The sequence below is a fragment of the Photinus pyralis genome, unplaced genomic scaffold, assembly GCF_008802855.1.
Source record: "Photinus pyralis isolate 1611_PpyrPB1 unplaced genomic scaffold, Ppyr1.3 Ppyr1.4_LG6, whole genome shotgun sequence".
Taxonomy (NCBI): Eukaryota; Metazoa; Arthropoda; class Insecta; order Coleoptera; family Lampyridae; genus Photinus; species Photinus pyralis.
In genome coordinates, this window is record NW_022170663.1 from 27,241,856 (window position 1) to 27,267,742 (window position 25,887).

At 36.4% G+C, this 25,887-nt stretch overlaps 1 protein-coding gene across 1 annotated transcript; it reads left to right on the plus strand.

Moving 5' to 3' along the window:
• Positions 1-75: 75 nt before the first annotated feature.
• Positions 76-25,887, plus strand: LOC116173816 (ATP-binding cassette sub-family A member 3-like). Its single transcript, XM_031491526.1, has 17 exons — positions 76-467; positions 511-747; positions 796-917; positions 971-1,215; positions 6,132-6,555; positions 7,107-7,310; positions 7,355-7,812; positions 7,872-8,037; positions 16,445-16,662; positions 16,707-16,864; positions 16,911-17,316; positions 17,365-17,577; positions 17,622-17,898; positions 17,950-18,075; positions 24,304-24,570; positions 24,619-25,350; positions 25,395-25,887. Exons 1-17 carry the CDS (start codon positions 253-255, stop codon positions 25,868-25,870), a joined length of 4,944 nt encoding a protein of 1,647 aa, XP_031347386.1. The 5' UTR covers positions 76-252; the 3' UTR covers positions 25,871-25,887.

The window sequence follows — 25,887 nt, forward strand, 5'->3', positions numbered from 1 at the left end:
GAGGTACTTCCATATTTGAATGATTGTCAAAAAACAGATGATAACTGTCAATGTCATTCACATGTCATTTTTTTTAAATAATAACATGTACGCAAATTTGTAACCTTCGCTGTACGTTCTTCTGAACGTTAGTAATAAATTGTTTAGGAAATGAAACATCACGAAATGAATCACTCAGTGAGATAGTAATTAAGTAGCGAAATTGTAGATTATAAGTAGGGATATTATTTATTAATACAATACCTAGTGAAAATGGGTAAAAAATTCGATAAATTTTTATTGTTAATGTGGAAAAATTTTCTTTTACAATGGAGGCATCCCATACAAACCATTATTCAAATTTCGACGCCTGTACTGTTCTCCTTTCTTCTTGTCGCAATTAGAAGTTTGGTGGTACCGGAATCTCACAAGGCAACATTTTATACTCCATTCGAAAATAACTTAATTATGAATAAATCTTTCGCCAGGTAATAACTAACTGTTTTATATGAAGTAACAATTAATACGTAGGACAATTGCTTGGTCCCCCACCCATCCTGTTTTGGAAGAAATTATGAAAAATGTGACTCGAGAAATTTACACTAAAAGCAAAGTGAAGCTGAGGCTTATCAGTCATAATAACAGTTGGTTACTTGAGGAATATTTGATGAACGAGCTGAACCTGCTGATGACTCTTGCAGGGGTGCAGTTTGACGATTCGTTAATTAATCAAGAAGCCCTAAATCACAATGTTAAGGTGCATTTTAGGTGAAAGATCTGCATGGGAATTGTGCTAGATATACCGTTACTTTACAGATTTCCTGCAGAGTTGAGGTACAGTTCAAATACCACTAACAATTGGAAAACGAAACTCTTATTTCCCCTTTACCAAGTGCCTGGTCCGAGATCCTGGACGATAAATGAAGGTGGACCACCAAGTATGTTTCATCAACAGTTATCGTTTATGTTTTAACCGTGTCTTGGTTTCAAGGTTATCACTCGGAGGGCTTCCTGATGTTACAGCAGGAGGTATCGTTGGCGATCATTCATTATTTTAAACCGTTGAAGAACAACGTTTCAATATACATGCAGAGATTTCCCTATCCGGAGTGGGTCGAAGACAATCTCCTAACTGCATTGCAGAGCTTTGTCGGGCTGATAATCATGTTGAGTTTTGTTTATACGTGCATTAGTACCGTTAAAATTATTACAACGGAGAAGGAATTACAGTTAAAGGTATTTACACGACTGCCGTTAAGTTAGCACCTCGTTTATAAAATTTTGCAACTTTAATTGGAGTTCTGTACCCCCCCCCCCTTAATTTTCTAGAGTTTTTGATAATCCTAGAAAGAGTTCTCGTACTAATTAGGTAAGTCATCCAAAATCAATTTTGAAAATATGAGAGGGGGTGGCAACGTCACCCCCCCCCCCCCCCTCCCAATTACGTTTATGGTACACTGAAAAGACCATCAACATCAGTTCTAAAGTTCCTGATCCTGAAGTCAGTAAATTAGTTCTATCATAATGACTAGTAGCACAGTTGTATTTAATCTGTGCTAGTAGCATCTGTAAACTGTGGGCAAAATTAATAAATTTCCTCAACTGTATTTCTTGTGGAAAGGTGTAAGAAAACGTGCGAAATATAAAATATCATAAACCGATTTTCAATTTTAGGGTGAAATGCCAAATTCATTATGAAAAATTGCAGTGTACCATTAAAGGACACCACACAGATCTTTAAACTCGTACCAAAAATACTAAATACTTCCCCAACACCCTCGCCAACACCAAAAGATACCTTTGTAGGTAGATTCAGGCCCGTAGCCAGGGAGTGGCCAGGTGGGGCGTCTTACCCCCACTGGAAATTACGGTTGATGGGTTCCTAACAAAAATTGCAGGGGAAGTCTTATCAAAAACTTCTTAAGCTCACCTACAAAAATACCGGCCGCCCCTGCTACTTCATTCTGCCTACAGGCCGGGGTAGATTTGTATTATTTCAACCTAAAACACCGATAAAGAAAGTTTTAAAACCATTAAGAAGTGTATGCATCGCTCTATTTAAAAAATATAAAATGTAGCAAGGTTCCTTGGCATTTGAAATATTAGAAATCCTCTTAATTTTTAATTGTAAGGTGAAAATCCTTCATACTTTTTTTATTACCAGCGCATCTTTTAAGAGCTATCTGGAGATATGATCAGAACTTGAATCATTTACCGTTAATTTTTTGTTGTCTGCGGCGGGCTGAAGCCAAAATTTGGGAAGTGAGCTGATCGTAAAATGATACCTACTGAGGAATGCAAATGTAAACAAGTAAAAAGGCGAGTAACTTCAGCGCTTTCCATAAATTGATCAATACTTCCCCAAAGGCCATACCTATGTGCGCTATGTTTTTCATTACTAGAGGCATATATGGTTAAAATTTTAAAGAAGTTGACACTTACTGCGCAGTTGATATTGCGCGTCCTGCGCATGCGCTTATTAATCTGATATTTACAATATGCAATACGTTTGCTTTTACTATAAGCAGCTTTGGTTAAAATTTCAAAGAAATATCTCCATAAATAAGAAAGTTGGCATTGCGCAGTTTGCACATGCGCACATCTGATTTTTACTATATGCGATATATTTTCCTTTACTACAAGTATCTGTGATTAAAATTTCAACAAAATATATTAATAAATAAAAAAGTTAACATTGTGCACCCTGCGCATGCTCAGTTCAATCGTCAAGATTTTCCTTGACTCAGGTGCCAGAGCGATACGCTACCGAATGCAAAAAGAACGAACTAAATATCTTCAAAACTGTAGGAGTAGTTAAGGCCTCGGACAGACGGACGGACAGAGAAAGTGCCTGCAATAGCGCACCCAACTTCGTTGGAAAATGCGCTAAAAACCGTATCTTGGTACCTAAAGTGCCTACGGATAAAATCCACGGACAAAAAAATTCTCTAAAAACTATAAAGTGCAATTTATAATCTTTTCCGTTCCCGTTGGTAGTTCCCGTTCCCGTTGAAGTTGCCACATAAACAATGGACTTTTTCATATACGTATTTATAAACTTAATTTGTCGTTGCGCCACGTTTCGGAAGTTATCGATTGTAGTGTTTCTTGTCACATGTTTATGCAATTTTCAATGCTTCGTCCATCTCTACAAATGTGTCGATTGTCATAATTTTTCGCTACGGCCCAAATATGTTCGATAGGATTACAAACGCAATGATAGGGTTGTCGTGGTAATCGTAAAACGAAGTAACCGTATTGCTCGGCTAATTTGGTCAATGCGGCGCATTTGTAAATTTAACAAAAAAATTTTTAAAGCCTAAAACGACCAGTCCCAATGCAGAACGATGGTTTTTAGCATTTCACTTAAGTATCGTTGCGATATACTTATTGTTTTTCTACCCTTTCAAAACCTCCCTGTATACCTATCTAGTGATCTTATCGCGCCCTCTTTCCTTGTCTAAGGAAACTAAGAGTGAGGTTATGTTTGGTATGTTAACAGTGTTCGCCTATTCGTTCTTCACGGTGATATTCAGATAGCAACGTGTTCTTATTTTCGTATCATTTTTTCATACTGAAAATCACGGAGGGTACAGTACAAAATAAAATTTAGGTTATGGTTATACGTTGCAAATGTACAATGTGGACGGATTGCTATGAACCTTAACAAAATGTACTATCCGTTTGACGGATCAACGCAACGGATGAACGGAGAGCTATGAACCCACCTTTAGACATAAAAGGGCAGAATCGCGCATGCGCAGGCGTTGCGGGTGGCACAGTAAATTTTTTGAATGTGCGAATATGTCGGTGTTTTGATACCCGCTCTCTATTTTCTGGCTCATTGCGACCTTAGTGCCAATTTGGACCGTAAAAACTAAGCGGAACTTAATTTGCATAGTAATGATTGATGAGATATCGCTGTCATGATGTTCAAGCTAACTATAAGGATAGCTTAATATTGCAAATGAGCATAGGGGTGCTAATAATCATTTAAGTAAGAATATTTTATTTTTCCCTTTACTCGAATATTCGAAAGTTTGAAACCAAACATTTGAGGTTTTGATTATTAGAATGTGATTTTGCCTGTTTTGTTCTTGATTGATATTGGAAAACTCAAAATTGTACTGCAAGTCGAGCTCAAGCAGGTAAGTAGATCATGAATTGTAAAATTTAGTTCATTGCCATCTATCGGTGCGTAAAAATGAATCATTATAATCCTCTCATTTATACTTTTTGTAATATTTATATTAATCATATAGCTTTACATAATAATGTAGAAAGTCTACCACATAATGACGATATGGAGGAAATGAACAAAACATATGGAAGGCAATATAATTGATAGCAAACAATCATTTTGAGTTTCTGGGATGTGGACTAAACTTAATAATCCTAACATCTGGTCATAACTGCGATTTTCTTTAACTGAGGCCCAAAAAAGACACAAGCACCAACTGATGATGCTTCTGAATCTTTGTTTCTTTACTTTCACTTGATTCTTGATTTAAACAAAACTGGGTTTATTGTAAAAGTGGCTTTTTGGTGGTGGATTAATTGCCTTTATCTGGTACTTGAAACAACTTTTAAAAAAAGGCCGCACTTATACGATTACTGCTTGATAGACACAACACTCAAACTATTTCTCCGTACGTAATCACAACGTTTGCGCTGATCTCGAATTAGAAAAATTTACTTTTATAACAACGAATTAAAATTTTTGTCTGGTGATTATAGTTGCTGAGAGCTCTGAAGATTTCTAAGGATTAATGGTGACTTATAAGCAAGCTGTGCACTAAAAAACACAACGTTTTCCTTAGGAGGGTTAGTGTTTCGACTAGAGTTCTGGACAATCCTTCAATGATTCGAAACATTCAAAGGCAAAATCTTGTAGTAACGAAAGTGCTAAAGGAATATTCTTGGCCATTTTTTGGTAGAATTTTTTGGTTCTAATTATTAGAGTTCCTGGTAGCCCCTTAAGTGTGCTGGGAGTTTCTATAAGAAGGTTTTAGCTGGCGACTGATAATAAGAAAAGAATGGAGGATTTTTACATTTGTCACTAAAGAAAACATATTTTTACTAGAAGAGTTCCGGATAATACCGGATTCGGAAACTTTCTTCTGTGTTTTGACTTCATTTCTAAAAGGACGGCGCAAACAGCGAACAAGGCAAGAAACGGGGGGAGAGAGCGGCACGGCTGGAAATTTAATTAAAAAATTATTGTGTTGTCATAATCTGTTATCAATTATTATTGATGATGCCTTTGTTGAAAATAGCATAATTGGTGTTCAAGCCATAATAAAATGGGTAAACACAGGCCTTCTGGGCATGGTTGCCAGATTTCAGAACTGACTGGGCATGTGAATAAGAATTATTCCTCCAGATTCTGTAGAACGCGAATTAGTCAGTTTCGTATAAAAATGGTTTATGATATTTAATATTTCACGCGTTTTCTTAAACATTTCCATAAAACATAGAATTTTGGCGGATTACCCTACACAAGTTATGTAACTATTCATTATAATGTAATGGAATAAGAATATTAAATATTGATTTGCGCATGACGTGACAATTAATAATTAATTGTCACGTCATGCGCAAATCAATATTTAATATTCTTATTCCATTACAGTCAGTAAAACGTATATTCAGTACTATAGTCAATATTGGTGGGAGTTTTTATTTCTGGAAATTTGGCGAGGTCTTTTTGCATTGATTTGCCTTATCAGAAACTATTGACGATCTTTTCAGAAATTCACCGTTCGTGCAATGGAGGGCTGAGCGAATTTTTATAAACTAGGGGCTAACTTCACATGCGCGTAGAGTTACCAATAGTATTTTCATCCTTAGATCTGCGTTCGAATTCTGACTGTGAAGTTGGCAATAAATTTGTCCACCCACAGAATTAGTCAACTCTGTTAACAGAGGCAATGTTCTCGTCTCGTTTTTAGAGGTTTTTATTGGCATAGGTTGATTACATTTTTAAAGTTGATATACTTTGGCAAACTAAAAGTAGAATATCGAGATTAAAATCAATTGCTTACTTCACAGTAGAATTTGGTCATAATTCTAAGGGACGAGGGTCCTACTGATGACTTCAAAACAGAGATTGCTTTAGTCGAAATTATCGCCCTAAACAAGTCATATTTTAGGAGGCGATGAAAATTATGGGATTACCAAACTGGTTGCATTGGACGGCATGGTTTATAAAATCATTTATTTTGCTGTTCGTTACCGTTACCATAATGGTATCGTTGATAAAGTTTCGTTGGTACCCCAACACAAACAATACAGTATTTACAAATTCGAATCCGATGGTGATTTTACTATTCTTGGTATTTTACATTTGCGCTGTGATAACGTTTTGTTTCGCGATTAGTGTATTCTTTTCAAAGTCGACGACTGCGTCTACGATCGCTAGTATTTTGTGGTTTTTGTCCTACTTTCCGTATTCTTATTTACAACGACACTATAGCATGTTAGGTTTATCGGAAAAGTTATTTGCTAGTCTAGGTGTCAATACCGCCATGGCATTTGGATTCCAGTTGATATTGATGTTTGAAGGCACAGAGGAAGGTAAGATCACAATGGCACAGTGACTTCAAGAGGTGTTTCATAATTTTTTTATACATTGTACAAGAGTACATACATTAATGAATGTCTTATTAATGGAAAGGATAGTATTTTTTCTGAAAACTGGTGTCTGGAGTAGCTCTGTATCATTGACAACAACAACAACAACAACAACAACAAATCGAAATTTTAAAAATTATATGTTTCAACTCCATTAGAAGATTTTCATTACTTAGTATTGAATTTAAATGGAAAACATTTATCATCTTTTAACTGGGTTCATACATGAATATTTTACACAGTGGGCAATAAAAATGCATTAATTTTAATTAAGTGTAGTCTTGATTTAATTGTTTAGGCAACCCATTTGCAATGTGTGCGTTTACTAAGATTGCTAAAAAATGTATTCACTTGGTAAACAGATCAGCAAAGGTTGACCTCATGTGGGAGCTTGTACTATGTCCTTTGCATTAATAATGTATTTATGAAATGAACTAAATTAAACACCTCTTGGTCGAAGTGTATAGAATCTGTATTATTTCCATACGCAACAGGAGTCCAATGGCATAACATATGGCAGACAACGTCTCCCGATGATAACCTGGTACTTGGGCATCTAATGATAATGTTCGCTGTAGACGCAGTGTTGTACCTATTAGTAGCTCTCTATGTTGAGGCAGTTTATCCAGGCAACTTCGGTGTACCTAGACCATGGTACTTTCCTTTGACCGTCTCGTACTGGTGTGGGCAAGGAACTTGTAAGGAATTACTCTTAGTTTAAGCCATTTTATCGCTCCCACAGTTTTAGAGGTGGAAGAAAGTGCGATGTTACTCCGGAACACCAGCGAGTTTATAGAAAGAGAACCGTTTAATCTTGACGTGGGAATAAAAATTCAACGCTTGTGTAAGGAGTACTCACGTGACAAGGTCGCCGTGAGAGACCTCTCGCTTAACATTTATAAAGATCAAATTACCGTACTTCTGGGTCATAATGGCGCCGGCAAAACGAGCACGATAAATATGTTAACCGGAATGATTCCGCCGACTCGAGGAACCGCATTTATCAGCGGGTACAATTTGCGAAGTAACATAAATAAAGTTCGGGAAAATGTTGGATTTTGCCCCCAGTTTAATATACTGTTTGACGAACTGACGGTTAAGGAACACTTGCTGTTCTATTGCAAACTTAAAGGTTTTCCTAGGCATAAGATCGACGAGGAAGTGAACTATTACATTGCCGCGTTGGACCTGATACCAAAGGTAATTGATTGAGAGCAGTATTTGAGAATCACGTGATGTTAATTACAAGTTTGGCTTAGAGGGATACGTTGGCTTCGAAGTTATCAGGAGGAATGAAGCGAAAATTGTCGATTGGGGTCGCTTTGTGTGGCGGTTCGAAGGTGGTGGTCTGCGACGAACCAACTTCTGGTATGGATCCGGCTGCACGAAAAAATCTATGCGATTTGCTACAAGCACAGAAAAAAGGTAACTTTTTGTCCTTACTACTTACCATCATCTACAGTGTCCTTTCTTGTTTTTGTGACCTACTATAAAAAAAAGCTATCGTACGGCGCAAACGCGAACAAAACTGTTGGAGAAAATACTGTGCATAAATAAATAAATCAATCATACAAATAATAAATACACAGTTAGGTTGCATTCATTTTGAAGGACACACTATGACTGTTTCCCATCGCTCCATAGGAGCCTTAATATGTGGACTTTGCGCGATTGAAAAGAAGGCATTTTTGGCAAATTGATATAGCGAATATTCCAGAAATCCCGATAGACATCAAGGCACCATGAAAGGGTAGTCATCGGCGATAAAGAACGAAGGCGGATGTAACACAATCGTGTTTTCTTCTAGAATGTTCGAGAACATTCACGAGCACTCGTGAAAACTTGAGTTTGCTTATAAGCAAATCGGCTTTACTGTAACTACATTTTACTGTAACAATTAATTTTATTTTACCCACTACTAGCTCTGTAATAATAAATTATAAACACCTTGCGGAAGTTTGCCTTATTATCTTTTAAAATCTGAAATTCAAAACTTAATGCTCCAAATTGAACTCGAATGAATACGCATGTACATTGAGTTGATTGAATATACAGGGCGACAACGAGAAGTAGTTACATTAAGAAAAAGAAAAACAGTGAACGCTTCGGTTCGGTAGGTCCGTTTCGTATTTGGGATTAGACGAGTGAAAATCTGGTGGGAGAGCGGAATTTTACTAAAACTTTTGAAGAGAACTTATGTAGGTGGAGCGCTGCACTTTTAGATCGTGTAAAACGAAATTCTTTGCCAATCTTTAAAGGCGCATTATTGTAAGTGAGAGTATTGCGAATTAATGTGAACCGGAAGCCGTATAATTGCCGTATGTAAAAGAATCGTTTTTCGCGCAACTGAAGATTTGTGCCACCATTTTTGAAGCATTTACTGTCATGCGTACTTTATACGTTCAGTGGTAGCTGCCCTTTCGAATAAGAACCAATAAGAGCAAGCGTTTTTATGCAACAAGGGAACTTTGTCATGTAGCGAAAACTAATCGACGATAAATTTCAACCGTGAACATTGCGAATAAGTTACTTTTTAATGCGTACGTGAATATTTGCAGGTCACTGCACGATCGGATTCAGGTGCTCGTATTCAAACAAATTTGACCACGAAATCGTTGGGGTCCAAGGTGCAAAATATTTCGTTGCGCTATATTTAGTTAGTTTATTAATAAAAGTTGTGCACCTAATTTGTTTATGCAAGGTGTTAATAACGTTATTAGAAATATTATTAATTGTGCTTTCTTTTGCTTCAAACCTTAAGTTAAAACGGGTAATTTTGGACATGACCATTATTAGTAATCCAGTAAATAAACCATTGGAACTAATAAATTGTGAGGAACCTGACGCACGGTTGTGCCGGTTTCAAATTCGTCAATCGTCTTGCAGGATTCATTTTCAACAAGTAACTAAATATGGTCTACCGAGCGATACAAAAAGTCCGATTGTATTGTAAAAATGGCGTTCCAAGATCCAATTTTCCAAATTGCTGCTACCATCTAAAGGAGTAAATCAGCTGTCAATTTCAATTCATCGATAAATGTAAGTGAATTGAATTTTTTGTATTGTGTAAAAGTAGGAGGTGATTCTATAAGAAATTTGCGCTTAGTCATTCTAACGTTCCTCAAGAGGCCGATTTGTGTTCTTTTGCGACTGAGATACCTAAATGGCCACTACTTAGGAGATGAATGATCGCTAACCTATCAATCCACGATTCGCCAGGGCTGAGTACAGTCCCATAAAAAATGTAAATACTTCAGTGGTCACCCCCTGTATTAATAAAGACACAAACGATCAAGTTTCATTTTTCTTTACAGATTATCTGATTTAAAATATTAGTTTGGTTCATTAAAGGAATATAGACAAAAGATGCAATCCTGGTCTTGTGTCGATGTTAGATATAATCTTTATCTAAAACATCATTTTTTATACCTAATAAATCATCTTTTGTTTGGATACGATTTTTATTGATAAATGCAATATAAATTTGTTTCATGCAATTGATTCTCATAGGTCGGTTTCTTTAGGAATATTAGGATAGTAATCTTTGAAGTATCAAACAAAATTAATATGCAAATTCCTAAAAATAATAGACCACTACTTTCTTTTCACAAATTCGACTTTGATTAAGCGTTTTCCGCGATGTAATTGAAGTTTGTAGATCTCGCCACTTAATATGTTTTTCATTCTGTTCAGCTGCCAATTCTTTACAGTTACTCGAATATATGTTACCCACTACTTACGCGTTTTGGTTCTTAAAATTGAGCCGCGAATCTTCGCAAAACGCGAAGTAAATTTCTCGTATCCAAAACGTGCGTGTAAGGTCTCGTAACTTAGCTAAGAACGCCGACTCCGAAGAATTTTACGCACCATTATTTCTACGTCATCGCTCGTAAAAACCAGCGTACAATGCCGGCTCTCCCGCTTCTTTCGTTATTAACGAGCTCCTAGCGAGTTTATAATTTTGCGGTGTCTGCCCGTCCGTACGTCCGTTAGCACGTAGCCTACCGAGGCCTACGATACTTACAGGCCCGGAGCGCTCGAAAAAGTCACGTGACGTTAGGAGTCATATGAAATACATTACGGCTTATGGAAAATCCGTGCGCGGCTCCACTATTTATTTTTTTACTCCGGATCCGTTCAACATAGAGCCACGAAATTTCAATGAGAGCTTCTCAATAGTACACACAATCAAATTATGGTGTTCGTTAATTTTTAATAACACTAAAAATAATTAATTTTTAGGTTTAAAGTATTGAAGATAAAACGATGTTAGTAAATCCGCGTTTTTCTATCTTTACATCATCATATTTCTTTTTCTAGGAACTATATCATTATAATCCTTTCGGTGTCTTAAACTAGAATAATATGCGCCTCCAATTATGCGTATATAATGTCTTATCTGGTATTAGTATAGTTTTAACAGGCCCTACTAAATCGCGCATTTATTATCCGCGCAGAGAAAAATTCACCATGCGAGAAACTTTTTTGTTATTGCTATAATTGTAACACATATATCGAATGAATTGTGGCCAAAGGACACAAAAATGTTCTTCAGAAGGAAATTTTAAGAAATGGTCTCTTGTTTCCTTTTTTCAGCAGCTGAAGTAAATAGTGCGATTTCAAGAATAAGTGAACACGCAAAGGAATTATGTTTCAAATAATTGTTGGTAATCGATTTTCAAATTGTGTTCGTGAGATTCAAATTTACATTAAACTTATAAAAATTAAAGATATTATAAGTCAAATGTATGGAGTATATCTTATATCTTCGTTAATATGAATTTTGCAGTACCTACATAAAGTATTTTAGTTATTACTCGTGTGAAAGTGAAATGGGAAATTTGTTTTGTCCGCCTATGAGCCCTGGTAAGTATCGTGGGCTTTCATCTTCATTCTATGAATATATAAAAATAACATTTTGAATAAGGAAGTTTTAAAAAATAACTTTTTCTATCCAACTTACAGCAGTTTTAGTAAAAAGTACAGCTTGTAAGGAATAGGCTGTGCCGGACAGTACAAATATAAAATTAATAATATATTTTAAGAATGTAGACACAGTCATATTTTAAAATCCAATAATCAACTCTTAATTTAATATAAAACTACCTATTTTTTTCAATTTTTTGTTGTCCTAGTCTTGTCCCTTAAATTGTTATTCTTACATTTTGAATAATTATTTAGTAGGATGTTGGCAAATGTTTGCAAACTTTTTGAAATGTACCATTTAAAACTATTCTGACATTGGTCGCAAATTTCATCATCTACTTCTAAATTCTTCAAAAATATTTTTATTAATAATAATTTTTGGTTACCGCATGACAAAAAATCTTTTTCGTATCTTTCAGAAATAAGTTGTTTAAAAATATTATAGGCTATTATTAAAAAATTCAGGAAACTACCAGTGGGATATCTCAAACCACCTCTATCTAAACATCTTATGTATTCTAATTCTTCTGCTAAATTACACGACGAAACAAAATCTTTGATGCAAAATACTCCTCTTGAATGCGACTTTAAGCGCAATAAGCTTAATATTTTTCATTTTATAAGTTTAATGTAATAACACAATTTGAAAATCGATTACTAACAAATATTTGAAACATAATAATTCCTTTGCGCGTTCACTTATTCTTAAAATCGCGCTATTTACTTCAGCTGCTGAAAAAAAGGAAACAAGAAACCATTTCTTAAAAATTCCTTCTGAAGAACATTTTTGTGTCCTTTGGCCACAATTCATTCGATATATGTGATACAATTATAGTAATAACAAAAAAGTTTCTCGCATGGTGAATTTTTCTCTGCGCGGATAATAAATGCGCGATTTTGTAGGGCCTGTTAAAGCTATACTAATACGAGATAAGGCATTATATACGCATTGTTGGAGGCGCATATCATTCTAGTTTAAGACACCGAAAGAATTATAATGATATAGTTCCTAGAAAAAGAAATATGATGATGTAAAGATAGAAAAACGCGGATTTACTAACATCGTTTTATTTTCAATACTTTAAACCTAAAAATTATTTATTTTTAGTGTTATTAAAAATTAACGAACACCATAATTTGTTTGTGTGTACTATTGAGAAGCTCTCATTGAAATTTCGTGGCTCTATGTTGAACGGATCCGGAGTAAAAAAATAAATAGTGAAGCCGCGCACGGATTTTCCATAAGCCGTAATGTATTTCATATGACTCCTAGCGTCACGTGACTTTTTCGAGCGCTCCGGCCTGTAAGTATCGTAGGCCTCGAGCCTACCGATAGATCTAGCCGTGACATTACTTTAGTGACGTCACAACTGGAGATGGGCCACTGCAACGCGATACTATGTATTTAAATGCAATTTGATTTGGGCGCGTACTCATTTCACGCGAAAACATTTAGTAATTACTTATTTTGAGCAGCAGGATTGTTATATGTTTTTTCATAATTATAGACACGTGTAATTATGCAAAAACTTTTATTAAATATGTACATAAACAACAAATACTCACTGAAAACAAATAAAATTCTAATACACACATCTGCCTTTTTTAGCGTAACACAACTAAGTTGAAGTAATGCTTATGTGCTCGATTTTCCGTCGTCTGCCTATCTGTCTGTTCTGTTCCATCGAGATCTCGGCTCCTGGACCACCTAGAGACTACGGGTTTTCGGTCATTTGTAGATGCCAAAGTCTATATTTTCCCGTTACTCATCATTTACATCCTTTTCATATATGATGGCTGATTTTCAAAAATGGTGGGATACGCGTCTTCGGCAAGTTTAATCTGGTCGCGTGGAATTGTTAATACTGTACCGTCTTGTCTAGTCATCTTGTCTACCCGAATAATGAAAATGTCAGAGAAATGCTTTATACAAACCCTGGAGTAACTAGTCATTTCGAAATTGTCCCGGTGAATACATCTTAACCACATTTTTGATCGTCTTCATTTTTCGGAAAACGAAAAACCGTAACCTTGTCTCTTGAACTATAGTTGCTTTGGCAACCAGGGACGCAGCGCGTATTTGGCATTTTCTTACTTATTTTGTTCGAATTCAGTTAATTTAAGTGTACAACATTAAAAAATAAGTTAACATAAAACTTACTTGGAATTAATTACATTAATAGTACATTATATATCAAGGTAGAGAAGTCCACTATTATTGCCTGAGCACCAAGATTACATCTCGAGGCGCTTGCGCCGCCAATAATAGACTTCTCTACCGTGGTATATATACTATTTTTTTCACTACTAGCACTGAAATCCTCTAAATTAACATATTATATTGATAAGAAAGTGAACGGTTGGACAGAATTTTTTGTTTATTAATTTAACATGTCATCAAGTACGTGGAAGTACAAGTCAAACAGGCCGTATTTTGTTCTGTCATTGAGATTTTTCAAAGAGTAATTTCGTTCGAATTTTTTCAAAATGTGATAATTTTAGGTATGTAATTTCTCTGGAGGCGAATGGTGGCAATTATTCTTTTAGAGAACTTGTCCAAACGTTTATTGAGCGAAATTTCGGGTTGTGTTTTCTAAAAGTGACAGCGTGACAGTTCTCATTATTGACTACTAGTTAATAATGTGCACATTATTAACCACTTTGAACAAATGCCGAGAAAGCCTACTTTACAAGTGGAAAAAAGGTTAATAATCATGTCATCAGACGCTAGTAGTGAAAAAAAGTCGATATGACGGCCGCCGTCAGTTGTGACGTCAACGCAATAGTGGGGATGAGTGTCACGGCTAGTACTATCGGTAGGCTACGGTTAGCACGATAACTCATAAACGAATGGACCGATTATGATGAAATTTTGCGGGTGGATTCTTTATCAAATTTGTAGATCGGAGTTCGTGAATTGGCAATGTAGACAAAAAATAAAGTAGGCCTTCTTGGCCTCTCAGTTAGTTTAACCGAATTGCATGAAATTCAATATGCTCATATCTTTAGCCATATAAAACACTGTTCCAGAAGTTGAGCCTAATCGATCAGCATTCACAGTGCGCATGCGCAGTGCCAACTTTCTTATTTATGGAGGCATTCAAATGAAATTTGATACATAGCCACTTGGAATAAAAGCAAATGTAGCGCCTTTTCCAAATTTGGTTTTGTGTAGGATGTGCAGTGCCAACTTTCTTATTTATGGAAGCAATTAAATGAAATTTCATACACTTTAAATAAAAGCAAAACTAACATCAGGTTTAAAATTTGGTTTTCCACATGCTATAGCCATATACCCAGGAGCTCGTTTGCTATATTTGTTTAATTTATTTGAATCTCGCCCGCTCGAAAAACCGAAATGGAACTTATTTCCTGAACGAATCTGAAATCTGAAAAGAGATCGCGGTCAGAGCACACTTTCCCAAATATGTGCGTCGCATTACCGCGGAAGATAAAACCTAGACGCTTTTTTTAAACTACGTGCGTTTTATCGCTAGACCTACTTATCTTCATGTTTCGTATGAAGCGGTATATTGTAAATTTCCTTATGTTGAGAAAATACAAATTCGAAAAACATACTTTTTGAAACGGCTGAGCGACCACACGTTACAGTACTTTCTTGAATTGTCATTATTTTGACTATAAAACTTGATAGCTTACTCCTACACTCTGCACATTTTGAATAAATCGAGAAGCGAACTCAGGTGAGGGTATTTCGTAAATTTTTTTGTGATGCTTATCTTTTGCCTTTGGGTAACAATGTTTTGGATAAATCGAGAACAACGATATTGTAACATACATTCACTTGGGTGGTTAAATACTAGACAGCGGCGAACTTTACATTACTCCCGATTGTGTCTAGGAATTGTATAAAATAGTACCCCAACTTACTTACATAATAAAATTCATTACCGGAGAGAAATTCATAATAGAAATACGCGCGGTAAAGTACTTGCTGTCACTCCGATGCATAGGACAATGCAATTTCGAGGTATACATATGTTGCGTCAAAGGTTATTAATTTCATGTTACAGAATGCATTGGACTCTGTGCTTAAAGTCAATATATTTTTAAGGGAGAACATTACGTTTTCCATTAAAATATAAAGTCATGTTAGATATTATTGCTTGGATCAAACACCATCGCGATCGTTGTATGAGATACGTCATTATTATAATTTGCTGTTTTATTTACTTATAGTTATAATTTTGTTATAAACTGAGCTGAGCACGTTCTTTGTTTTGTGTTATAATTGTAAGTTGGGTGGCAGGGAAGACCAGTTCTGCAGGGATTTGCTTACCTGCACAACTGATTGCTGACCCTTTCTGCTAGTGTTATTGTTATTTATTTTACGTAAAATATGTAATTTCATTGTGTACCTACACTGCAGAATAAATCTATTATTATTATTATTATTATTATTTAATTACATGATTTATGTATAGAAAATTAATTATTAATTATTTGTAACGATCCTTTAATAGATTAATTTATAACAATTTAATGTTTATTACTTACTTGCAGAGCGCGTATTTCGTGACATCAATGTGAAAACTAAGACCAAATAACCCAGTTCAATTTCGTTCGCGAATGTTCTAGAAAGTTCGCTGCAATATTAAACTTCAAATTACCAAACGTGACGCGTATTTGTTACATTTTGTTAATGGCATTTTACGCAAATCCAGGGCACATATAAACACAATTTATTTAAAGAATGTATTTTAACAAATTCTTTCATTCCGTAAGAATTAGATTAAATTAGTATCAGTTACTCTGCTCATTTTAGGTAGATACATTTAACCTTTATCTACAGGTCATGTTGAATTTTTAATTGACATCTTTAATTATTTACAATTTTATTTAACCACAAGCAGTATAGCAATTCAACGACCAACCAATCTTTTAGATCGTACAATTCTACTAACAACACATTACATGGACGAGGCGGACTTACTCGGAGATAGAATAGCGATAATGTCAAAGGGAAATTTGGAATGTTGTGGATCCAGTTTCTTCCTCAAAAAGAAATACGGCACCGGCTACCATTTAATTATGGAAAAATTGGAGACCTGCGACGTTAGCGCCGTAACCGCTTTGCTACAGAGTCACATACCCAGCGTAAAGGTAATGGATCGAGCGACATCGTGCGAATTATCTGAATGTTGTAGGTACAAAGCAATATCGGCTCGGAATTGAGCTACCTCTTACCGCAAGAGTTTTCGGCGCTATTCGAAGGGATGTTGAGAGATTTGGAAACTCAATCATCAGAGTTGGGAGTGTTAAGTTACGGTATTTCGTTAACAACATTGGAGGAAGTTTTTACAAAGTAAGCGATTAGTGAAAGTTACAGTTGAGGTCATTGTCACTTTCAGAGTCGGAACCGATCACCTTAATGCCGACAGCAGCATCAGCCTGGCCACGACCGATGTTCTAAGTACTCCACCATATTGCTATAGGCCAAATTGGCGCAATCAGTTTCTCGCGATGATAATGAAACGAAGTCTCGCCGTCGTTCGCTCTTGGCTGTTGCTATTCATACAAAACTTCATGGTGGTATTCTTTCTAATTATAGCTGTAATTCTCGCGCGGCAAATGAACACCTCAACTGATCTTCCCAGTTTAAAAATTTCTCTAGATGGTTACCTCAATCCCGTAATAGCACTCACCGAAAGCGGACCCAGTAGCTATTCACATAGCTACAGAAATTTGATTCGAGACAGTGACCACTATTTGCTCGATTGGAAGAACGAAGATATGACGGCTAACATTATTAGTGAAGTAATGTAGGTCCTCGCACGAATTTTGAAATTGTTAGAATTCTTGCAGATTAAGAAGAATGCGCCGAGAGTGCGTCAGCATTTCATCACTGGTGCAACTTTCGATAATAAATCTATAACTGCGTGGTTCAGTAACCAACCCTACCATTCGTCGTCCTTGTCATTGCAGTTGGCTTTAAATGCGATTTTGAAAGCGGAAGTTTCGGCGAATCACTCGATCGAAATATACAACAGCCCTTTACCGTTCCAACTGGATACTAAGGTATTGGCGGACGTTACAAATTGATCTACAACAGTCTGTTTTAGTTACTGAACTTGTTACGAGTCAATAACTTTGGATTTCAAATAGCATTTAATTTGGGATTCAGTACCGCTTTCATTTCTGCTTTTTATGTGATGTTTTACATTAAAGAACGCGCCTGTAAGGCCAAATTCTTACAGTTTGTGTCGGGAGTATCCGTCTTACCGTTTTGGGGTGCCGCTTTTATATGTGACTTCTTAACTTTTATTTTGACGGCGATTATAGCGTTGGTGACGTTATCATTATTTCAGGAGGATGGATTTAGGACGTTTGACGATTTGGGTATAGCTATTGACCTCGCAGCGTGAGGTTATTGATTTGTTTTTGTTTCAGGACGGATTTTTTCCGTTTTTCTCTTTTTGGGATATGCGATGTTACCTTGGATGTACTTATCGGCATATTTCTTTGATATACCCTCTACTGGGTTTACGAGAATGTCACTTGTTAATGTATTCCTAGGTAAGATGTATGAAATGTTATTTCCTTATTTTTAATATTACGTGAACAACGTTAGTATTCAAGGTAAAATGCAGTCCCGAATATTGCTTTAGTACATGAAATACGAAAAAGTCTCTTGATTTTTTTTATTATTCGCGTTTCAGATTAACACTAGAGGAGCAGGGGTCATTTACAAATGCCGTTTTTGAGACTTGATAATATAACCTATCCTACCTGAAAAACCTTTATCTCAAGAACTCGAGGCTGTCTTGAATTAGCTTGAACACGCAATTAACTTAATTTTCTAATTACAAATAGAAATCACAATTTATCATTCAATGTCTAGCGCACTCATTAAACTTTACAATAACTCATCGCTGCTGGACAAAATAAACAAAAGGTATTTTTCGATGTGTCGTGCTTTAATAATGACGATTTAACATCCTTGAATATGGCATATTTTATGACATGGCGCTTTAAGTGAGCAGCGGAATTACACTGATCACAAATCAAATTTCTGAGAACTTTATGTGTTAATAGGTGACGCTTCAAGCGAACTCTATTAACTGTAGCGTAATTACACTGATAGCAGTGATTGAAAGTTATTCAGAGCAGAGTGTGGCAAAGAATGACGTATATATCTCCTATTTTTTGTTGTGCAATTGCACTGTTCCCAATTGAAGATTTTGGGAATGTTATGCGTTAGGCGATCTTTAACCTATCTTTAGTGTTGGTTGTGTAATTGCATTGTTCACAATTAAAGACTTTGAAAATGTGCGTTAGACGACGATTTCTTGAATCATCATAATGGCACTGCTCACATTTAAAATTTTTGAAAGTACTGTGATAAAATGTGACGTTTTAAACTATCCTGGCTCGGTAATTGCATTGATTGCAAAAGAAATGTTTGAAAGTGTATTTACTTTTACAGGCTTAAACACTACAATGTTGATCACTTTTTGCCATTGTAAGTAACATGTCGGTCTTCACCCACCTACATTAATTACATTGAGCTGACGCCAGAGGTCTCACTGTTAATTGAATTGCGAACTTCTCCCATTTTGAATTTTCCCTACTCTGTTGTTTTAAGAGTATGTTTTTTTTTCGGTTTTTATGGTTGACTTTTAAAAAGTGTAATGATTTATATGCAGAATTTTGAAAAGGTCCTAAAATTTGTAAACATTTAAACAAGGCAACAGATTTGGTCGTTATGGTGATTTCAACATTATTGGTGCAAACTCGTTAGAAGGTCAATGTAATTAAAGTGGCCATATGACCAATCTTGACTTTTAACATTTCTAGCGCGTCGACGGAGCGAGATCGAAACACTTATGCAAACGTTGGCGCGATGGGTTTTCTAATGCGCATGGTAATCGGATATAAAGTGTCACTTGGTTTTGTCGAGTGAACATTTGACAGTTGCCAGGAAGTTTTCGTATAATCCATTGCACATCAGTAATTAGGTGATCTGACGAATAATGCAGAAAGCATGCCGTTTGGCATGGTCGATTTTTATGTCCAATAGATCGATTTGGCCCGCAGCACCCCCTTCCCCCACCATGTGGAACCAATATGGCGGCTATTTAAGAAAAAAATGTTTCTGACTAAAAAAATATATATTTGTATTTCAAGGATGGCATGCAAGTAATGTTTTAAGGATAATTTGAGGTCGCCGATTTCATATCTGAGGTCAAAAAAACAAAACATAATAAATTTAAGCTTTAATTAGTTCTATCCTTCATGGTACTCTAATGAAAGGTCTCAACGAAAGGAATTAATTTCTACCAACCATAGCCCTCCTCCTCGACCTCTTATCGTGATCGGGTATATTCCCTTATACCTCAAGAACGGATTGTCGGAAGAGGGTACTCACAAAGGGCGATTGAGACGTCTGCAAGAAATATATCCATTGGTGATGTCAAAACAAAAGCTATTTCGGTTAAAAAAATGCGCTTTATCTGCACAAGACTGGTGCACAATTTATACTTGTTTAATTTTGATAACACTGTTTGGTTTTGATGAAACATACGCTTAGCTTCAGGGGCTCTGCCACCTCTACTCGCTCTGATTCGTCCATAGCTCAGCTTCGCCTCGCACTTTTCACTGTTCAACAAAGACATTTTTTTAGTTTTGAGTTTTGGTACGGTAAGAAAATGATATTGAGCAGACTGACGTGACAATTTTTTTGAATTTGTGAGTAATATTTTTATTTTTTGGAAACATCATCTATACAAAGTGACTTTTTTTGAAAATTTCGATTCAACTTGTCGAATCCAGGTCTGCAAATAAGATTTTTTAATTTTGTGAATACTTTTTGGTTTTGATGAGACCTACGCTGGGCTCTGATGGCGGCTTTGGGGCCTCGCCTCGTTCTGATTTGTAACGGTCCATATAGCGACCATAGCTTTTTTTGAAAATTTGGATTCAACTTGTTGAATTCAGATCTGCACATAATTGTACATAACATTTTTTAATTAACACTTTTTAACACTTTTCTTTTGAGGAGACATCCGCTCGGCTCCGGCCTCTCCTTACTCTGATTTGTAAAGGTGCATAGCTCGGCTTCGCCTCGTACTGTTCACTGTTCAACAAAGACAATTTCTCAGTTTCAGTTTTAGTGGGGTGAGAAAATGATATTGAGCAAACTAAATTGACAATTTTTTTGAATTTGTGAGGGATTTTTTTTGTTTTTTGGAAACATCACCTATACAAAGTGACATTTTTTTGAAAATTTCCATTCAACTTGTTGAATCCACGTTTGCACATAAGATTTTTTCATTATACCTCTCCGAAAGTACTGTCTTTTCATGTATCCCAAGCGCACCGAAAGTAGGGTTTTCCCGTGCGAGCGCACTGGAAAACTTTTTCCCGTGCGCTACGAATAATCACGTTTGCCATAGCTATCCCTATCCCATGCGTTGCCATGCATACCGCGGATTGACTTTGACATATATGTCAACCGATTTTTTACCATTGTGTTAAAAATGGATTTTGGTGAAGGCGAAATTCCCGCTAATATATTAAGGGAAGCTGCAGAAACCAGTTCCCAACTATTACCAGCGAAATCAAAAGAGAGATGCGAAAAGGAATATGAAAAATTTCATAACTAGTGCATTGAAGAAATCGTGAAAAGAGTACGTTATGGAGTAGGTTTTCAATGATTAAGAACATTCTTACGGTAAAAGAAAATGAAAACGCTAGCAAATTGTGCAAAACCGACTTTTTGAAGCGTCAGACCGTCCGCTATATCCCAAAAAAATCAAAAGTTCTGTATAACAAGGGAGCAATTTTTGAATGAAGCTGCAGAGATAAAATGGTGATTACTTACTAAGGTTATTTTAGTATTCGGAAATTTGGAGCAAGATGCAGGGGAGACGATACAATTCGCTCGACTATTGATGATGCGTTGAAGATAATGGGGGTTTAAGGGTCATAAGACAAGCAACAGAATTTGTTGTCAAATTGGATTTGGACTTCAATGTAAATAATTATTCTCCGTTATTTTCGGAGAGGTATAATGAAAAATATCGTTCATTACACGTCCAGAAAGGCTTTTCCCGTGTTTGCATGACTTCCCGTGTTCGGCTTCGCCTCACACGGGAAACGTCATGCGCCCACGGGAAAATCTTCCTTTCTGGACTGGTAATGAAATATACTATTTAATGTTGGTAACACTTTTTGGATTTGACATACGCTCGGCTCCGCTCGCTCTGATTTGTAACGGTCCATAGCTCGGCTTCGTCTCGCAAATCGCGCATAACGTAAATTTTTTTCATATCTCCCCTCCTTCGCGCTCTACGAATTTTGTACTAAGATGGTTTTACTTTTTATTAGTAAAATGTATTTTTTTACAAAATCAAAATTCTAATTATTTATCCAACAATTATTTTATGATTTAGATCGACGTTAAAACAAAAAAAATATATTAACTGGAAGAAGTATTTTTATAATATTTAAATGACTAATTAGAGTGTAAATTGCTTGAATTTTGATTTTTTTTGTCGCAGATTTGAAATCAGCGACCTCAAATTATCCTTAAACGATCACCCGCATGCCATTCTTGAAATATAAATATATATTTTTTAGTCAGTGACAGTTTTTTTCCTAAATGGCCGCCATATTGGTTCCACAGAGTGGGGGAAGGGAGTGCTGCGGGTCAAATCGATCTATTGGACATACACATCGTTTATGGCAACTGGCTTGCTTTCTGCATTGTTCGTCAAATTTTTTCGATTTTTAATATGTACTATTTGCATCATTCATAAAAATTTGTTAAAAAATTGAGATTGAACTCGAGCACGACCACATGCCACCATTTCTCAGTCGTAACTCTACCGTAATGCTACCCTCATTTCCACAATCACGTTGGCCACACATCGTTGGTAGGGTGTAGAAATTAAAAATTCAGATTCAACTCGGGCACAAAAACATGTAACCATTTCTCAGTCGTAACTTTCTTGCCAACTTAAAATCATAAAAAAACTAGAATTCTAATCAAAATAGACCACAGATCCTATCATCCGATGATGCGAAAAACGAACAATTTTTGTATTCAATTGTCAGTTAAAAGAATACGGTGGGGTGCGTAGCCTATAATAATCGGCGCTTAGTTTCACCAATTTGAAATTTTTGCACTAGGAACACGAGTCGTTCCGGTTAAAATCGCGCTTTTTCTCATTTGTATGTTAAGTTTGCCAATAAATGGGAGTGGAACTCCACTGACAGCGGAGCGACGGGTGGTCGATTGGAGGTTGTAGGTTGTTTTTTAGATGATCTTGAATGACGGTAGGTGTAGGGGCACTTTAGTCTGAGAAAATTCCAGAGATGAATTCGTTAAAAATCTCACTTGGAAGGAAATGTAGTTTAGTTATTATTATTAGGATTAATTTTTGTTTTTACATACTGTTTTCCTTTTCAATTAACCACATTTCACTTTTTGTCAGATGTTTATTAAATATATACTTATTGTAGAGTAATTATATGCCTACGCAATTTAGGAATGAGAAAATGCAAACTTTTAGTTTAAGGGGAAATGGAAGAACGGTTTTTGCCCAATTTCCTGTGTATATTTTCTGTACATAATAAAGATTATTATTATTATTATTATATAGATTCTGGGAAAATATTGGGCAGTTGGCCCGGGTGCAAGGTCAAATTTTGGCAATTGGACAGGGTGCAAGATCATATTTTAGCAGTTTGTCTGGGATGCTTGGGTAGCTGGCCAAAGGTATTTCGATGGTTGGTCCCGGCTCCAAGGTATTACAGCATCTGGCCCGGGTGTCGTATTTCGGCAGTTGATCCACCATCGTGGATGCTGGAGGCTTTTGCAATAGAGGTTGAAGCCAATAAGCAACACGGTGTACTTTGAACTTTAATCATTTTGCAAACTACAAAATTGCATTTATTTATATAATTGCAGCATCAATTTAAAAAAAATGGAAGTCGTCCCCTACACCTATACCAAATTACACACAACCCAATAACGATACTACGACCACCGTTCAAAGTATAAAGGTTGGTGTAAAGTCCAAAGACTGGTAACCGATCAAAGTCCATTACTTACCGTTCAAAGTCTAAAGGTTGGTTACCAGTCAAAGTGCACGCAACGGTAAAGGAACTGCGCAATGAACTAGCAGGGTTAGATTCAATCGGATTGTTAATGTTTATTATACAGACTGAGACTCCGTTACATCATTAACAATAATTGAAGAATTGTGATGCAGATCTAAACACATTCTTCCATTTTTTTTTAAATTGTTGTACGTTAAATATTAAAACGACAATTAAAAGGTCCACTCAAACTGACGTGGGAACGGTATCGGGTCGGATGCTGGATATGCAAGTATAACGCGCGCGCGAACTGCCGCATCACTGTGCATACTTGCATATCCCGCTGTACAAATATATCCCACGTTCGTTTCTGTTCCAGCATTCCCGCGTCGGTCAACCTCTAATTATAAAATTGTGAAAGCCTCCGTAGGTCAAATGGCTACGCGTTAGTTTTCTATTTCAGGTATCGCGCGTTCGAATCCCAACGCCAATAAAAAAAATTATGAAAACTTCCTGGCACCCGTCTAGCCCGAGCCTGTGATCAGCGTTGAAGAAACACGGGCAGACGTTTACTTAAAATGTTCTCTATCTCGCTACGGACGTTCAAGGCCCATCTCTATCATACTTCCTTAATTATCGTCCGATTGGCCTTTTAATTAACTTCATTTCACTCGGTTAATTTATTTATTTTTATGTTAGGAATAACTGCAATGTTAGTGGTTCAAATTTTGGCCCAGCCGGAATTGAATCTACAGTACGTCTCGGACACAATGCACTGGATCCTTCTTCTCGTACCGCATTACTCCTTCTGTACAGCAGTTCGAGACCTTTTCATCGTCTACTCAACTCAGCACAATTGCGAAATCTTCATCGAAAAGTGCGTCAACTTCACCATACCCGGCTTCCCACATCTCACTCCAGAACAGTGCAAAGCAAAAATTTGCGACGTTATCCCCAAGTGTTGCAGTATGTTGTTCAAACTCTTCATGATCGTTTACTAATCAAATATTTCAGCAACCACCACTAACTACTACGACATTGAATCACCTGGTATAGGAAGAAACGTGATATTTTTAAGTTGCGTCGGTACTTTCCTAATCATGTTACTTCTTTCCATCGAACTTCGCCTAATCGAAAAGATTACCAACAGAATTTCGTTGTCAAGGCGATCGGGGACTTCCACGCCTAAAGTCCTAGACGTCGACGTTTTGCACGAGCAGGAAAAAGTTCGTGCAATGCCACTACAGCAGATCCATCATACAGCAGTCGTTATGAAGGATGTTACAAAATATTATGGAGCCTTCCTTGCGGTCGATAACTTGTGCGTGTCGATAGACCAGTACGAATGCTTTGGCTTGCTGGGCGTAAACGGAGCTGGAAAAACTACAACGTTCAAAATTATGACTGGGGACCTTCGCATGTCGTCCGGCGAAGCTTGGATCAACGGAATTAATTTAACATCGAGCATGAAAACGATTTACAAACGCATTGGTTACTGTCCACAGTTTGATGCACTTTTGGACGAGCTAACCTGTTTCGAAACTCTTACAATCTTTAGTCTTATACGCGGAATGTCGTTTGCTGACAGTCGGAATATGGCGAAAAAACTATCCCATGACTTAGATTTTTATCAGCACTTACATAAGAAGGTTAATGAACTTAGTGGTGGTAACAAACGAAAACTTAGCACTGCCTTGGCGTTAATTGGGGACCCTTCGGTTCTATTCTTAGATGAACCTACATCAGGTAACTTTTAACATCAGTGTCTGTGTAATTTTGAATGTATTTAGGTATGGATCCTGTAACGAAGCGTTACATTTGGAATGTACTTTGTGGCGTTCGCGACAGAGGAAAGTGTATAATTTTAACCTCGCATAGTATGGAGGAATGCGAGGCTTTATGCACGAGATCCGCAATAATGGTCAACGGGATATTTATGTGCATCGGTTCGACGCAACATTTGAAAACTAAATTTTCTGAAGGCTATACACTTATCGTTAAAATGAAGAAGCAAGAGAATTACAGTTTCGGCGCGATCGAAGATTTTGTCAAAGACAGTTTTGGGGCGGTTCTCATTAGAGAAAGACATCAAGATTTGATAACATTTTATATTCAAGACAAAATGCTGCCTTGGTCACGAATGTTTGGTATTATGGAGGAAGCAAAAGCGTTTTTAAACATTGAAGATTACTCTTTAGGTCAGAGTAGTTTGGAGCAGGTTTTTTTGTCTTTTACAAAATACCAAAAAGAAGAAAATAAAACTTAACTCTGTAATATGTTTAA

Bases quoted from the DNA above. Each gene is read 5' to 3' on its own strand.
- LOC116173816 (XM_031491526.1), top strand. From the start codon at position 253: ATGGGTAAAAAATTCGATAAATTTTTATTGTTAATGTGGAAAAATTTT. The intron at 468-510 runs GTAATAACTAAC...ATTAATACGTAG, and splicing joins ATGAATAAATCTTTCGCCAG to GACAATTGCTTGGTCCCCCA. The intron at 918-970 runs GTATGTTTCATC...CTTGGTTTCAAG, and splicing joins AAATGAAGGTGGACCACCAA to GTTATCACTCGGAGGGCTTC.